Source organism: Homarus americanus, unplaced genomic scaffold (genome assembly GCF_018991925.1).
Source record: "Homarus americanus isolate GMGI-L3 unplaced genomic scaffold, GMGI_Hamer_2.0 scaffold39155, whole genome shotgun sequence".
NCBI classification, from domain to species: Eukaryota; Metazoa; Arthropoda; class Malacostraca; order Decapoda; family Nephropidae; genus Homarus; species Homarus americanus.
In genome coordinates, this window is record NW_024737042.1 from 7,807,564 (window position 1) to 7,825,732 (window position 18,169).

At 37.7% G+C, this 18,169-nt stretch overlaps 1 protein-coding gene across 5 annotated transcripts in view; it reads right to left on the reverse strand.

Annotated features, from left to right (window-relative positions):
* Nucleotides 1-5,177: 5,177 nt before the first annotated feature.
* The window catches only part of LOC121872657, a 134,337-nt gene continuing 121,345 nt past the window's right edge, over nt 5,178-18,169 (reverse strand). For all 5 annotated transcript variants that reach the window (XM_042375598.1, XM_042375599.1, XM_042375600.1 and 2 more), the window contains 5 exons: nt 14,251-14,489; nt 11,902-12,057; nt 11,018-11,130; nt 8,631-9,387; nt 5,178-7,230 (listed from right to left, as the gene is read on the reverse strand). In XM_042375598.1, the coding sequence (XP_042231532.1) occupies nt 6,208-7,230; nt 8,631-9,387; nt 11,018-11,130; nt 11,902-12,057; nt 14,251-14,489 (2,288 nt within the window). In that variant the 3' untranslated portion in view covers nt 5,178-6,207. The remainder of the gene's footprint in view (nt 7,231-8,630; nt 9,388-11,017; nt 11,131-11,901; nt 12,058-14,250; nt 14,490-18,169) is intronic.

Sequence of the window (18,169 nt, forward strand, 5' to 3'; positions counted from 1 at the left end):
ATGTTGAGGTCCGCTTACATCAGTGATCCAAAACCCGTGGTTTGAGGGCCTCGAACTATTTTTGTGCGACCTTCAAGCCTTGCAGTAAAAGGCTATAGTTGAACTAAATTTCACAAGTCTTATAATTTGAGTGACAATTTAGAATAGCATTTTGATATCAATTCCTACATTTATGAGCAATGTTTATTCACTTTCCCATTTTAAAATTTTTACCGATCACATTTGACCATGCAGTGTGATCCACTTCCATAAAAAGTGATTTCTTGCCACCTTTGAATTACAGTAAGTCCTCGCTTTACATCGTGGTTCCGTTCCTGAAAACCGCGACGTTAACGGAATAAATTTTCTCCAAAAGAAATAGATAAAATACTGGAGTTTCGTTTCCCAGAAATTCAATGGCATTTTTATAGAAAATAGTATTATATATATATATATAATATATATATATATATATATATATATATATATATATATATATATATATATATATATATATATATATATATATATATATAAACTAAATCATTTTGTATTGTACTCACTGATGGACGGAGGTGTTTGGTGGCTATTGGAGAGGAGGAGGCGGGAGAGGAGGGTGGCGAGTCACTGAAACCTGGCGGGTGGCTTCTCCTTCCGCTCTGACTGGGGTTCCTCCTCTGCTGTTTGCTCCTCCTCGGCTGCTGGTTGCTCCTCCTCGCTTGCAGGCTGTTGTGAAGATGCTGCTTCTGCCTCCCGGCGACAAAAACAGAATCCAGAGTTAACTGCTTAGTGCTCCTCTTCGTTTTGTCCTTGTAGATCTCATTATAGCAACTAAGAGTTTCCTCCATGTTGCGTACAATCTTTGAGCTACATTCTCTGTTTGGGTCGTCATCAATGAAGATTTGCATTCCTTGCTGGATTATGTTGAACACGTCTGCCATCCTCTTGGTAGTTAGCGTTCATTGTGGTTTTTCGTCGTCGTCTTCAGCGGCACTGTTCTGTTAGCAGTTGCAGATCTTCATTAGTAAGCTCTCCTGTATGGGATGCCAGGACTTGCTCAATATCCACAGATTCCAACTCATGAAAGCCTGCCTGTCTAGCCAAGCTGAGGATACAGTATCCCTATTCACAGATGGGACTAAGTCCGTGAATCCCGTAAAACTGTTCACACACTCGGGCCAAACTTACGCCACACACCATTCAGGCAACTTTCTGAAACTTCTTTCCATGCCGTGCCAATGTTGTAGATTGCATGAAGAATGTTGAAGCCCCGCAAATATTCTCAGATCGTAAGTTTACTTTCTCCGTCAGTAGCCTTGACCAGTTGGTCCATGGTATGCTTTAAATGATACGCCTTGAATGCAGCATTAGCTGTCGTGTTGGGAGGCAGGAAGACAACTCGAACATTGTCATGTAAGTCGTCGAGACTGGGAGGATGCGCTGGAGCATTGTCAATGACAAGAAGAATTTTGAAGTCCAGGTTCTCCTTGGCACAATAATCCTTCAGTGCAGGAACAGCATACACAGTTAACCACTGGCTAAATATGAGGCGTCTAGCGTAGGAGGTATGAACTCGCCAGTCCCCTAAAAATCTGTTTTCTATGGTTTCTGAATTTTCCAGGCTTTATCTTTCCTGCTGTGATGACAGGAGGAGGCGTGTTCGTCTCTACTCCCCGTTGTTTTCTGTTTTCGTATGGTGCTGTGATTTTACAGCTCTAAAACTTTTTTTGTGCGTTTACTCAAAACTATGATTTGACGAGTTCGTCCCTCCTACGCTAAACGCCTCATATGACACTGGTTATCCATGCCTTCTTATTTGTCTTGTAGATAACAGGAAGGTGATCCTTAGAGTAACTTCTCAGGGCTCCAGCGGGAATATCGCCACAGCAACCGTATCTAAACTAGCAGCTTCACCAGTCATCTTAATGTTAGGGAGTTATAACGGTGCTTAAAACGTTGAAACCATCCTCAGCTGGCCGTAAAGGTCTCATCCTTTGATCCTTCACCCTCTGCTGCCTTTAAGTCAACAAACAAGGATTTTGCTTTATGCTGGATAACCATAAGGCTCACGGGGGCATTGCCTTGATTCTGATCCTCCATCCACATAGCCAACATCTTTTTCATCTTTTCATCACGGAACTTCAAGCACTTCCAATACTAGTTTTAATCTTGTCTGTGCTGGTCCGGATAGTACGCACTGTTGTGGGGGTTAGACCTACAGTAAGCAGCAATGTCCACCGCACGTTCACCTTTCTCAAAACGGGTTAAAAACTCCATTTTCATAGCAAGGCTTACTGGTCTTACATGGCTTCTTCACAACACTAGCACTTGATAGGTGCTTGGAAGCCATTTCGAATGGTAAGAGCAAAAACACTTAAACACGCATGAACGCTGTGGAAACCTAACAAAGACTGGCAACGCTTGGGGACACCGTGTGACGCTCCGTGAGTTAGAACGTTGTATCACGCCAAAAAATGCGCCATACAAAGTAGTCCGTGACGTTATCCGAATCATGGTATTCTAAAGAATAGCGACGTTATATTGAAACAACGTTATAGGGGGCAACGTTAAACGAGGACTTACTGTACAACACTGTACGGTGGACAAGTTGCTTAGCTTGAGCAGTTTGTCTCGGGAAGCACTGTATGATGTTTGAAGTATAATGTTATTAGTGTGCTTCAAGAACCAAGATCTTTAAGTGTGTAATAAGGTCAGTATTATGAGTCCATTAACAGTTAAAAATTGAGATAGAACTCTCTGGGTTAAGAAGCATTGTTGCTACACCATAAAGGAAAAACTCAAATTATTTCAAATTTTCTGTGCGAGGGACAATTTTTTTGTCATTTCCTTTGACTCTGGATTCAGACTACTTGAGCACCTTATTCTTGAGACAAGGTCTTCAAAATATTGTACCTTAGGAGGACAGAGAGAGAGTACAGTACAGTATACAGTACAAAAATCTTAGCAATATGTTTTCCTGTAGGTTTAAACTAAGATGGTGATATCTCTTCATTGAGTTCTGTGCTAAAGCAGTGCCATATTAAATTATATAAAATAATGTGTTCCAAATTTTTATTTAGTAATACAGTATAGTTCTTAATAGGGGTACAGTACAGTACCTGTAACTCATATTGAATTCTGTTTCACGATCGATAAAAACTAAATAAAAAACGTAAAGCTTACAGCCCCTTGTTCTTTCTGGCTTCACAAATACTGTAAAATTTGCACAAGGAAACCAGTGCCTCTGTGGAGAAAGAGAACTATTAAATTTATATAATATCCAGATTTCCAGTTTGCCTGTACATGGCGAGTGATCTTGTAAGCATTCACCTCTTGATAACCTTGTGACATCTGGTTATGCCCTGGACGAGTGTGGGACTGGGTGTGTATAGGTGTTGATATTAACGTGTTCCTTTAATAGAGCACTGGGAATGGAGATGTTGCATGGTACCTATATCAGAACACTATACCGTATGCACACATACAGTATGTAATTTTCAAGAGGTACTTGCATCACAATACTGTAGTGTGTGTTTATCAGTGTAATTACATCAAGGTACTTTATGTGTAGATATTGAGGTGTATCTGAATGAAGACATGTACTGTACCAGTATGTGTAATTGTCAAGGTGTTATGTACATACTTCCTTCATGACACAGTACAGTACAGTATGTGTAATTGTATCAGAACACCATGTTTAGATGTTGAGTGTGCCTGTGTGAGGACTGCTGACTCGACTGGGATAATGTGCATTATTAGGCTTACTGTTGTATGTGGAGTTTGCTCTCAAGCTCCTGTAATAATTTCTTGTGTAGGTTGTACAAGATTAGTAGTACTGTAGTATTATGTAAGTAGCTTATTTATTGGTGTATAGGATAGTGTTTATTTATATAAAATGTGTTTTTCTATTCCTTCCATTTCCTTAAGTAGAAAAATCTACCAAGTGTGCATGGTGATATTGTGGTCAAATGCATATGCACACAAGCCTTTGAAGGTAACTCCCAAAAACAATTCTTCAAAACAGCAAATATCAAAATTAACAATTTCTTCTAAAACCACTAGCTACTTCTGATGTAACAATTCTTCAAAACATACATGTTCACAGCAAACAAATGATCATAACTTTCTAGTAACTGTAGGTTTCTTCTCATACAGAAAGTCGATATTCTATTACCTGTCACACCAGTCAGAGACTAAGAACTGATCTCCATTTTCAGTTTTAGTTTACTCATTTAGATAAACTATCCAATAATTTGTAGTTACCCTAGATTTTGTTTCTCAAGTATATTCCAAATACTGTACCCAGTACAGTAGATCTTTTTACATCGCTTATGGATGGTAACTTAGCTGGTGCTAGGCTGGCTCCATTGGATGTGTGCGACAATATACAGGTGTACAGTAATGTAGTGCATCCTTTCGAATGTTAAATATTACATTCTTAGCTTCAATACCAATGGCATCACGAGAATGGTTGTATTCATGACACTCTTGACCAACATTATCACCAACTGTTATCACACAACTTTTGCATTTTTCCCCCAAACTTACAAAAAATAACATTTGGGGGCTACTAGTTGATATATTTGCAATAAAATAATAACACTACATTTTTTCGGTATATACTGTACTGTACTGTAGTTCACACAGTGCATTGCATACAACTATTTCACAGGACTGTTCTTAAACAGTGACTTATGGTCAGTCAGTGGCACTTCCAAACTCACTTCTTTGGACATTTCAGGTTATTAAGCTAATTCAGCAGTTATTGCAAAGAAACTAACACACCAAAACACTACAGAGGGGTCACTATACACGATTTTTGTTACCTAACACACAATGAGGTTATTTTACTTCTTTGAGGTTGAGGTCATTGATGTTACTGTGTGATATTGTTTGACATGATTGTGACCTTAGTTCCACATTTCTGCTCTGAGAAAGTAGCCTACTTCTCACAAGTTAGCACTGTACTGTAATGGGAAAACTCAAACTCAAAGTGTTTTGAGAATGTCTGTACAGTACCTATAAATAATCTCTAATGGCTTACGGATATTCACCATGAGACTTTTACAAATATTTTGTTGAAAAAAAAAAAAAAAATGGTCACCGTTAAATATTCTTTACAAAGATTTTACTGATGTAAATGTCTTTATTTGATATCTGGCTACATTTTTATATAAAGATACAAATGACAAATGATGATTCCAATAAGATTTATTGGAGAAAATATACTTCTACATTATGTACACAGCAACAGAAAATTATTTACTGAAGTTTTAACACAGAACTGAATAAAAATGCAAAGCGTAACAATTCCATTATTACTATATCTAGTAACCAAAACATACTGTATATTTATCAAATTGAGAACAGCCCTGTTCTATATCTTTACAAGATAGCATCAAAAATTTGGTTTATAAAAACAGATTTATTCACTCAGTGCTGTAGGAAGAAAGCTATGAATGACAGATTTTGAAGATCGCTATACATTTCAGAATACTGCTCTAATACTTATATGGAAGAAACATGTATCCTTAACTGAAATACTTAAAAATAGCAATAATCAAAATGGTTATACACACATGAAAACTTGACCATAATTAGTTATGTTCCAAGGTCATGATTATCAAATTTCATTAAACTAACAGTCTCCTCTATATATTTGTTGTAACAAAGTACTGTATGAAAAATCTACACATGGTAGCACCAATAATAGAACTGAGTATCAGCACAAGTGTTAACTGAAACATTATTTCAAGTGCTAATTTGAAGAAATTTCTCGAGATGGGTGAGTCCAACATTTGTTTTCCACATGACAGTTAATAGGATATATAATTAAAATATCCTCAAAATATCTACAGAATGATAATATATACTGTACAAGACTATACATAGCTCTGCTTGTGACTGGAGCTTCAGTGGAGTAAGGCACTACAGAAACAACAACAAAATACATAGTTACAAAGTCCAATATGGAGAATATACCAGAAATCCATTCAAAAAGGTAAAAGTTACCTTTTAAATCAATATACTGTATAGCACATCAAATTTGAAGTACTGTGCTGTACTCAAGGTACCCAAAATACTGCCTACCACATTTTCCAATATATTAACAAATATGTAAGCTTTTACTTCAATATTTATATATTATCAAACATGAATTGTATATGGTAATATTTGCCACAATCCTTTCGCTGTATATTATGAGTACTAATAATTACCATAAGGTACTTAGTTATGGGACCTCCGAAGTGATTTTAAGCCTCCGTGATTCTTAATGGCCATCATGAGTTCCTCTCGAGCATCCAACTCAGGTCCACCCTTTGATGAAACAATTCGCTTTCCAGATGAAGTGCGCCTTTCGCCATCATTTACTTTAGGAGCTGGTGGTGGTGGTGGGGCCATAGGGGGAGCTGGAGGTGGTGGTGGTGGGGGAGCATTACCCATTTGATTTGCTGGAACTGGTGGGGGAACTGGAGCAAGTGGAGGTGGTTGTGGAGGAGTGGTGTTAGATGATTCAGGGGGTGTTGAAGCCCTCAATCCAGCTGGCACTGGGCGAAGCTGAACATTGGGGAACGCTGGCCCAGAAGGTGGACTGATACGTGAGGGTGGGGTGCGAGCAGGTGAGACACGAGCGGGTGAGGTACGAGGGGGTGAAACACGAGATGGTGATGTACGAGGTGGTGAGATACGGGAAATAGCAGATGGCGAGGGGGCTTTTGGAGCCGATTGTGATACAGCAGCAACTAGCCTTGAAGCAGTAGGTGCCTCGGGTACCTGAGCTGACAGGGCAGTTGGCACAGTGCCATTTACAGCAGGAGGAGAGACAGATGAGCGAGGCTGGGGTTGTGATGGCTGAGCATTCCTCAGTGCATTTGATATGATTCTACTATGGGTGCTACCTCCTTGGTTGAGTGGTTCCTCCCCTGGTTGTCTGAATCCACGCACAACTGGAGCTGTTCGGGGCTGTCCTCGTTGATCACTGTTGTTGAGCTGAACCACTGATTTTACTTTGTCCTTTGGTGTAGGTGCCCCACTTGGTTGGTCATTCTTGTCTGAGGAGAGAGTAACCACAGAAGTATAGCGTGGTCCTCCTACTTCAGTTTCCAGTTCCTTTGGCCTTGTTACTGTAGTACTGTTGACTACCTTCGACGGAGCTGAGTTGCCATCCCCATTATAATAGTAGGTTGGTGGAGGCTCTTGAGGAAGTGCCTGCTGACCAAAGTATGTTAAAGGTTTTGTTGCCTCAGTTTCCTGTAAAGAAAACAGAAGTTTGGATAAAAAAAAAAATTATCTATTGGGATTCATCATAAAATTAGGTCAACAACATCCTTAAAGTCACATCTATAAAATGTTCTTAATATGCACAGCCAGCAATGTCAAAAAGCATTCCTGTCAAAGTTATATATTACAAATAGTAATTACACCACTGCCCAGTTGACTTCAAAATTATGCCGATATAGAAGAAAACTCCCAGTCATATACATGTACAGTACTCTGTACACACAATATATTACACAACTCCAAGAATGTAGGCACAACATTGTTGATATTCATAATGTAGATGCATTTGTTTGCATTCAGTACAGATTATCCACTGATGTACAGTTGATAAAAAAACTATCCTTAAAAAAATTGTTAGACAATGACACAACGGACAAAGAATTTTGGCAAACCTGCCAAAACAAGAAGTCGTAGTGTTCATTCTGAAAATCATCGATTTCTCCCCCCACCCCCCAGTGCATAAATACAGGTAATAGTTTTTTATTGACTGTACAGCAAGGCAGCCATATTGATTGATTCAAATGTTTATTGTGCATTACACTTATATGATGTCTAAAGCTAAGCACAAAATAAATCTCCAGTTACTTTAGTAAGTGTAAAGACAATACAAATACTGTACAAATTTCCATTTGATACTTTTTTCAGGAAGTTGAAAGGAAATATGCACCTGAGAATACATACACACACTGATGTTGTTGGCACTGTCAGAAAAAAGACTACCAGGTATTAACTCTTTTAATACTGTACTAAATGTCTCATCTCACCTCACTTCATCCCGATGCCAGATACACTATGTTAATTGTCTCGATAGTCTATAATTACAGTAAAAAGGGTTTCATAAAGAAGATAAGACATGTATGTGAGACTTCACTGCTACGAATGAAGATGAGGGTGTTGGGAATGTGTATGTGTGAAGTTTCATAGAATATTAATGACAAGCAATGGATTACTGGGCAGATTGCTTGAGTACAAAGGAAAGTGATTTTAATTTTATCAAAGCAACCAATAGTTATACAGTAGTAGAGAAAAGGTTATGGAGAATGACAATGCCCCCCCACCCCCTCCAAAAAAAAAAAGATAAATGAGAATCATGTAGAGTTTAAGAACTTAACCTCAAAACCAGACAGTTCCCACTACACCTCAAGACTAATGAGAATTTATAGATCATCACAACTGAAAATGCACTGCACTGCCCTGCCCAACCCTATCCAAGCTAGCTGCAACAGTCACATACATCAGAAGTCTAGATCCTAAATTCTCTACCCACATGGAGTGTGGACTTTAACTGGAATTTCCAGTGATGTGATTAGGCAATAAAACATTCAAAACCAATAAAATTGTAGGATATGACACATGAACAAAGATCTTACCTGTGGAGGAGAATCTTGACGGGAATTTCGTCTGGGAGGCCGAGTAGGTTCTGACACTTCATGCTCATTAGTAACACCCATTTCTTGCCGCTTCCCTTCTAGCTCCTGCCAAAAGGCTTTTTTGTCTGGTTGCTGTGGCTGAGGTTGTACAAATTGAGGCTTTGGTAGTTGTTGTTGTGGCTGCTGTGTTTGTTGCCATGGTTGTTGTGGGTGTTGCTGCTGCTGCTGTTGTTGTGATGGTGGTTGCCACAGCTGCTGTGGCTGATGCTGCTGCTGTTGTAGTGGTTGTTGCTGCCACTGTTGCTGTGGTTGTTGTTGCAGCTGTTGTATTGGCTGTTGCTGCCACTGTTGCTGTGGTTGTTGCTGCTGCTGTTGCTGCCACTGTTGTGGTTGCTGCTGTGGCTGTGGTGGTTGCTGCTGCATAAATTGAGCAAACTGTTGTTGTTGATCTGGTGTGAGGGACTGATATTGTTGTGGCTGAGTAAACTGGGGCTGCTGCTGCTGAGGTGAAGGCCACTGGCAAGATCTTGACTCGGGCTTGACAGGTTCTGTTGGCCGAGAGTAACCCCTGGGTCCTACAAAAGTGGTGCGAGGAGGAGTCCTTTGACGTTCTTCTGGTACAGGTGGAGAAGAGAGATCCTGAGTAGACTGGGAGCGCGGTGCTGAGGTAACATAGTCACGGTCTTGGTAAACTCCTACAGGCTGAGATGGCCGTTCCATCCATGCCCCAACACTTACGCTGGGCTCCTCACCCCACCTGTAACCAAGAAATGTTTATTTGTCTATGTAAACAAAACTGGGGTCCATGATGTACTCACAAGATATAAACTTAAGATGTGTATGTATATATATATATATATATATATATATATATATATATATATATATATATATATATATATATATATATATATATATATATATATATATATATATTGGATAGTATTTATTGGTCTTTATTCAAGATATCTTCAGATGTCTTGAATAAAGACGAAAGCTAAGGTAATCGTTGTTTCCATTTTCCCTGTGATTTTTATCAAGATTTATCTTATCCACGTTTTCATTGTGATTTACATGAAATATATATATATATATATATACACATACATACATACATACACACACATACATACATACATACATACATATATTATATATATATATATATATATACACACAGTGATCCCTCGGTTAACGAATTACCTTCCATAAGATTCTTCACTTCGGTTAACGACTTCCTTACAAATTTTTCCCAACATGTTTTCGCCTGCTTTTGCCTGCTCACTAGCTGTAGTATTAGTCTGCCAATACAGTTATCAGTTTTAGGGCTTAAATTCGTTACCATTTGAGTAAATATCAAGAAGGTTGTACTATTCAATAATTTTCCAAGTCATATATTAAAGTTTTTAGTCATTTTAACAATTATTTAACATAATTGAAGTACAGGAAACTAGTTTTTAGCACGCCAAACAGCCACTTGACTCACCCAAAATGGCGTCAAAGTGAGTCCCTGCTCTGTGGAGGAAGCATCTTGCTTGAGACTCTCTTGAACATAAACCATTTTTACATTTTTACAGTACAATTATTGGGGTGCTGGTGGTAGAGTGGTATCGCTCTTGCCTTCGCAAGCGAGATGTCATAGGTTCGATTCCCGGGCCGGTGGAAGTTGTTTGGACATACTTCCTAGCCCCCATTAGTCCCTGTTCACCTAGCAGTAAAGTAGGTACCTGGTGTAAATCGAAAGTTGCGAATTCGTATTCAGGGACAAGTTGTTGGAGCTTCCAATAACTCGATGACATAAAAACCATCGACTCTTCAGGCTTCTACGCCCTTAACTCATGAGACATAGAGGCAAGCATGAACTTAGCATGCTTCCCTTGGGCACTGTAAACGCTTCTGCACTTCACCTTACACAAGGATGTAGGGGAGTGCCCCCCCCCCACTCCCTCCCCCAAAAAAGTACAGTCCCTGTATTAATCATTCTGAAATTTATTTTACAAATTGACGATGTATAATGGAGTGCAGTGTTGATTTAATGAAAATCATCTTGAATTACACCAAGTGAACTAAAATTTTATGGTGAAATGGCGACATGAAGCATGGGGTGACTTCTCTTCCACCCCAATGCATTCTCTTCTCCCTTCTCCTCCACCCCCATTCTAATTCCCATCATCATCAACCAGGAGCCTTCTACATGCACACCTCAAAGTAAATGTACTTTACTGCATTTATTTTTAGTTTGTTTGTAATTTTCGGTGAGCTGGAACCAATTACCCAAAATCCCATTGAAACAATGGTTTCGGTTAACGAACGACCTTCTGCAACAAATTCTGTTCGTTAACCGAGGGACCACTGTGTATATATATACAACAATTATTTTTCTTTACCTTCTTGGTTGTGTATTATTGGTCCTTCCAAAGTCATTGGCAGAGAGCTGGCCCATGCCTGTGGTGACATCTTGCATACCCTGATTTAGGCGAGGTATGGAGTTTGTGCGTATCTGGGAGGGATAAAATTTTTGTGATATTTAGTGTACAGCAAATTAATGATTTAATGATAACAGCACTTTATAGAGTAACATATAATACATATACAATACTACATATACAATACTATATATATATATATATATATATATATATATATATATATATATATATATATATATATATATATATATATATATATATATATATATATATATATATATATATATATATATATATATATATATATATATATATATATATATATATATATATATATATATATATATATATATATATATATATATATATATAGTAAGTGAAAACATGAACAGTATACTGTATATTACACAACTGGCATATCATGCATAAGTGTCTGCTTATAACAACATAAGACAAGTACTAAACTAGAATTGTGCATTGCTAATTGGAACATGATGTCCTTGACAACAAACTTTTGACTCCAATACCAAATGGCAGAAATTAACTCTTGGAGTGTCACTTAAAACAAAATATGATGAAAATTAATTTACAGAACTCAAGGCCTTGTGCAAAGACTAAGGTGAAGGACAAGGTAAAAACAAAATGCACTCAATTGTAAATCATAAAAAAAACCTTTTGTTTCAATGTGATCTGAGTACTCCAGTCAAAAGAGATTCCCTGATCACTAATGTGCAAACTCTTCTAAAGTGAAATTAAAACCTAAGACTACATGTGCTTCCCAGATCTATGGCTGCACACAGATTAACCCATAGGCATTAAATAAAATATAATACAAAACTTACTTGAGAATCAGATGTCTCTCTTGGGCCATCTTCAAATTGTATATTAATAACTCTCTCCACTGGGCCCTTTCTCTCTATGATAGGATTGCGTGCCTCAACCAATTCAGGACCACCGTTGTAACTAGACGGTGACTGGGCCATTATATCACGCAAAACCTACAAAACGGAGATTGGTCTTGGGAATCAATTACAAGTTCCCTACACGATAATACTGAAATGTAAAGTACACCGGCAATATGACTGGTCTGAACCCGAGGCTCTGTTGAGTGAAGTGCAGTACCTGCATACTGGCATTAAAGGAACAGGTTTATTATCACTAAACTATTCTGTATAAGAAATTACCATATGAATCTGAACTAATACAGGGCACCTGCAACCTATACAAGCATGGAAAATGACCATAAAATGACAATGACATGACATGGTCCACCTTAGTCCTCATATTCTAGATACTTTTACATTCCATGAATGATTAACTAGTAATTCAAATGAATTCCAGGAGCATGTCCACTTTTATTCATATACTGTACAGTATTTGCTCAATATCTGGTGTCAATACAATTAATTTAGTATGGTATACATCATTGAAAAGTATTGTCCTTACATGAGTTTCCAAGGTGATGGTAGTGAATGGTCTCCACATCTTCTTGTATGTTAATAAAAACTCCATTTAATATGATATGAAATTCTCTGTCCTGAGGATATGAGTGATCAAATTCTATGACTTTTTTAGTTTTTTTTTTACTCACATTCTGTTAATTGCAGAGCATAGGGGGGGGAATGTAGAACACAGTGAACATACCACTGCTTGTTTCAAAATATCTAACACTGCTATAATCATTAAAAAATTCAGTAGAGGGGTTTTATACTTGAATTAAATGCATTTGAGGTGAAAAGGAGATCCATCAAAGGTCTCTCTTGAGCCCTCCTCTGTTTATCATGGTGTTAAGATGCACCATAAAGACATTTAGGACTGGTTTACCTTGTTGCATGCTGACGACTTTGGATTGATAGCAGATACTACTGAAGAGGTATCAGTGAAATATAAGAAATGGAAAGACAGATTGAGTTAAAGTGCATCAAACACAATTTTGTTTACACACACAGAGTACAGTATTAAGAGCCACAAACACAGGGCTAGCTCTTACACATTTTGTATGACGTTATTTATATACTAACCTACAAAATGTCAACAATAAATACATATTCAAAGTCTTGTACACGGTACTTTCCACTACAGTATATACACATACACAACCTCGTGCATACTGGACTTTACATTAGACATGCACACACACACACCAGCCATGTGCACAAATACAGTACACCTTCACTGTATGAGGCAATGGTAAAGCAATACCACATGACTGCAACTGAGATTTCCTGACAAGTGATAGAATTTCACACCTACTGGTATGAATCGTAGAATCTCAGGTGACCACAATTTTAGCACTATTGAAAGTCATGTTTAACCCCTGTTGGATAATTGGTTTTAAAACTGAACTAAAAGCATATTCTATACAATGCTAATATAGTACACTGTATAAATTTTACTGTATACTCAAATACCTGTACAACTTTAATGTTATAAATCCCTGGAGACTAATATTTGAGGCAAAATACCTGTATTAAAAGTTTACATACTGTATTGACATGGTAAAGGTAACTTCTAATGTCCTGAAGTACAGTACTGTACAGCACGTTTTTTTTGTCTATCTTGTTAAACACATTCGATAATGTATCAGTAGATTCATAACGAAAGAAAAGTTTTAACTATTTAACTAATTTGTTCTGAATGGAGTTTGCTTTATTCTAGAAGTAATATAATCAACCTGTTATGTTTTTGACAGTATTTTCCAGTAATATACTGCAACCACACACTGAATACAGCTGGAATAAATCGTAAGAATCATAAAAACAAGTATAAATTAGGACGGGTGTATACCTCTCCTCCGCATACAGCATAATATTCATGCGAAAAAAAAAGTCTTTATGGAAGAAAGCCATAACAATGCTATTATGCTTGTCTTGTCATCTACAATATGCTTTGATTAATAACTGCTGGTGCAGTGCGATATGAGATCTTCAGAACATGTACCTCAGGCATGTCCCAATAATCTACACGTTATTATTAGATTTGGATGATCCCCAGGGCATATGAGTCATTTCCCACCCATATGAAATTCTGAATCCATCTGGATGATTATCTGTTATCAGCTTTACCTCCCCAAGTCATAACACACTCTACTGATACATAATTACATTTAATTCCATTGTCTATTTTTATATGCAGTATAGTACTGTAGAAACTAAGTGTTGGTACAATAGAAATTAAATGTTAAGACTGACCCCAACACTCTGCAGCTGTGGTGGGTTGGAGGCGAGGGGCGCCACGCGGCTATGTAGGACATGCTGGTTCTGTAGTAGCTGCTGTTGCCACTTAAAGAAGTCCTGCTGTAGCTTCATAAATTCATCTGCCAGCCGTGCATCGTGGGGCATCATGCCTCCACTCTGCATCCCCAGCATCCCAGGCATCCCAAGCATTCCCGGCATGCCACTGCTACCTCCGTTATCATTGCCGCCGCTCCCTGGTGATAAAAAAGGAACAAGTTAATACACAGCTTCAAAATTCTAATAAACACACACACACACATATATATATATATATATATATATATATATATATATATATATATATATATATATATATATATATATATATATATATATATATATATATATATATATATGTCTCTGGGTAGGCAATATTGTGATTGAACTCTGCTGTTTCACCAAATCATAACCTATACCAAATACAGTATAGTACCTATATATCAACTGACTCATCCACATTCACTCTGGTCGGATATACCCAGTAGTAAATGAACTATTGCAACTACGAATATATAATAATTAATAAAACATATCCATAACAATTGTATAATTAACGTTCATGTACAGTACAGTGTACCAGAAAATATAAATTTTATCCGAAAAGTAAACACGTATTAATAAAAAATAAAAATAAAAATCCCGTGTTGTGGACTGATACTGTACCTACATGTTCCTCTTGTGTGAAGTCGTTTGCCTGCACCAAACATCATTACATCATTCAATTTCGAAACGATGTAATGTATGTGCAAACAATATAAATTCTGTTTTCAAGTATTAGTAATTGCTGAAGTTTTGTGCAATTTCTACAAATATGCCATCCAAAGGCAACGAAACATTTTCCTTATAATGTAGACAACTATAAGGCACTTATTAACGCCCTTAATCAAATCATTGGTCTCGAGAAATGTGTGAAAGGTTTGTAGTGTACTCGCGAGTACCAGTTTCAACCGAGTTACGATATGAGTGAGAACTAGGTGTCCTTGCTGCCAGGCACGACCAGTGTGAGGTATCCTGAGCGTTACGGTGCATCGCATGCCTGCCCTTCACCTTTCCCCCTCCTTGGCCTTTGCGGCGGCACCCTGTTATCACACTTGAGACTATTATAACTCTTAGTACCAGGTTCAGTACTATATACTTCTTTAACCCACAGACAACTCACACACCAGTGTTTTCAACTCAATATATATATATATATATATATATATATATATATATATATATATATATATATATATATATATATATATATATATCCCTTGATCGTTATAGTCGAAATATCAACCTTGCGTGGTCAATTGTACGATCAATACTGTGATTCAACCCCAATCTACAACCGCGCACACCATAGAGAAAATGGCCATCGTGCTTCAATAATATTCAACATTAGACAAACGCATTAAATGTTTTGTCTCTATGTCTCACCACATATTCTGGTCAAGATTTTTAGCCGTTTCTCAATTGCAGATCAGTAGCAGATAACACAAATTTTCACATAAAACAGTGGTTCCTGAAATAAAAGATACTTTTATGCCAGAGCATATCACATAAACAAGAAAAACGAGCGCGGGCGGACTGGTTGCACAGTAGGGCCATAAACTAAGCGACTCTTGTTTCTGGGAGTCAAAACGGCACCGTACACCAATCACGAAATTACATATCTCAGCCACACCTCTGTACAGTGGTTATAAGTTTATATAAATTCAATCCACTTACGGAGATATGATACGCACGCTACAGATTTTTATTTTTTGTTATGTAGATTGAATATGCTTAATCCTTTATTAAACGCAGCGTATATTATAATGGGTGATCAAGTGTATTTTAAAAGAAAAATCATCCAAATACTTCAGACAAATATATTAATATGTAATACCTATGTATATATGTAAATTGTAAAATTGTAAATAAAAGAAAAAAGTCCTGAAACTGTACAAGCCTAAAAGTGTGTGTGGGGGGGGGGGGGTAAGATGGCCGATAACTTCTTACGAGTAACGTTTCCAAAATCTTAAAAAAATATATATGTTGAACGATGATGAAATTAACACAAGCCAAATGTAAACATTGAAGACATGACAAACAATGCCGCACCGCAAACAACCGTATATTTGTGGGCGTACAAAAACCCAAGATAATGTTTATAGTTCCCGTGTGGTTGCCAGTTGGAGCCACCCACCAACAATTATGGCTAAACAATATTCAAGGTCTGCTACTGGACTAGTAGCGGACGTGCCACGAAACGCAATATTAGTACTCAAAATAAATATCATCAGAATGTGCTCTAAATTTATAACACACTGACATTTAAATATAATTGTTGAAGCACCCCTAATACCAGTGATCTGTTTACGACAGTCCCGTTATTACCATCACGTCGACAACAAGACCCAAACTATGGTTTCAGGTCCTTAACCATCATCACTGAAAGTGTAAATAATACTCACTAAATAGGACACAACAATAATTATTTGGGAGTAAGACTTAATTTTCCACGTGAACTCATTTGTTCAGGAACAGAAGTGTAAGTTTTAATGTCATTACTGTGTTTCAGCTATGGTCTTTAAGCACGTAACAAGGTTGGTAATTACACAAGTTCATTAACAATTATGAGATAAAACTAGTGACCATCCATTCACCAGTTCCTGAGTCGTGAGAGCCAATTATTTTTAAAACCTATCACAAACTGTGTACCGCGTACCGTAATCGAATAGATAATTATTTTTCCAATACCTAGTATATTTTACAAGCACTTAAAATCCACGTGTCAATTATTATTAGGAATACATTCAAGGCTTCAGTTCATCAAGCTGTAGTTATTAATAGAATGTCGTAATAATAACCAGTATCACCACACTACCTTGTCTGTTTTTGCTTAGATCATTCACTAACACTGGAATAATCTATTTAACTTTTTGGAAAAAAAAAGTTACTGCAAAAAATAGAAAAATCTATTCCTCTAACGCTGAAAAACAAACAACAGTTCCTTGCGCGGAGGACTTTGTGTTTGCGGGTACAGAAACTCACCTATACCTAATATGGCACCTACCACACACTAGGGACCTCCAATGCGCAGTGGTGGACGGCAAAGATCAGGTTAGGTATCCTAAGTGACCGTCCCAAACATCTCCACTTAACTCCCTATTGTCGAACTAACATAAGCCTCCTGCTAGACACATTAAAAATAATAATAATAATAATAATAATAAATCCGCGAAACCCTTTTTAAACGGGTAAGGAGGAGTCCGACTTGAAGAACTTAAATAGTTTGCTTTACACATGTAAGAACAGTATGCTTTTAAACATGAGCTGATAGTCCATAGTCCCCCCCGCCAAAAAAAAAAAAAATAGGCACGGATCTTCAGCTTTCCTAAGTCATCTTCGTATGATGTAATCAAAATAAATTATCCTTGCCTAATTTGCATCGACAGCAGCTCCCTCCCCACGGCTCCTCATTACCTGGGTCCATGTTGCTGTTGAGGTGCTGAAGGGCTCCGTCTGCGTTGTTCTGGAAGACTATCTGAGCTTCAGATTTGAACATAACCAGCGCACCACCAGTGCCCACTAACTCTCGCTTCACTTTGGTTAATCAAAATTCAATAAAAGTTTCTTTCCTTCACCCACCACGTGAAGTTCAATGGTACCCCTTTGTAATATTATGACTCCTGAAAAAAAAAAGACGGTCACACACACTGCTGACGAGGTCGTATATGGTGATCTCAACCTTTGTGGATGGCAGATGGCTCATTGTAAAGGGTCAGCCTCCACCCAGCCAAACCACACACTGCCACTCGCACTTTGTCTCACACCATGTCGCCCACACTATATCGCCACACTGTGTCGTCCGTCCTTTAACAAAGTTAGCAGTGTCAACACTTTG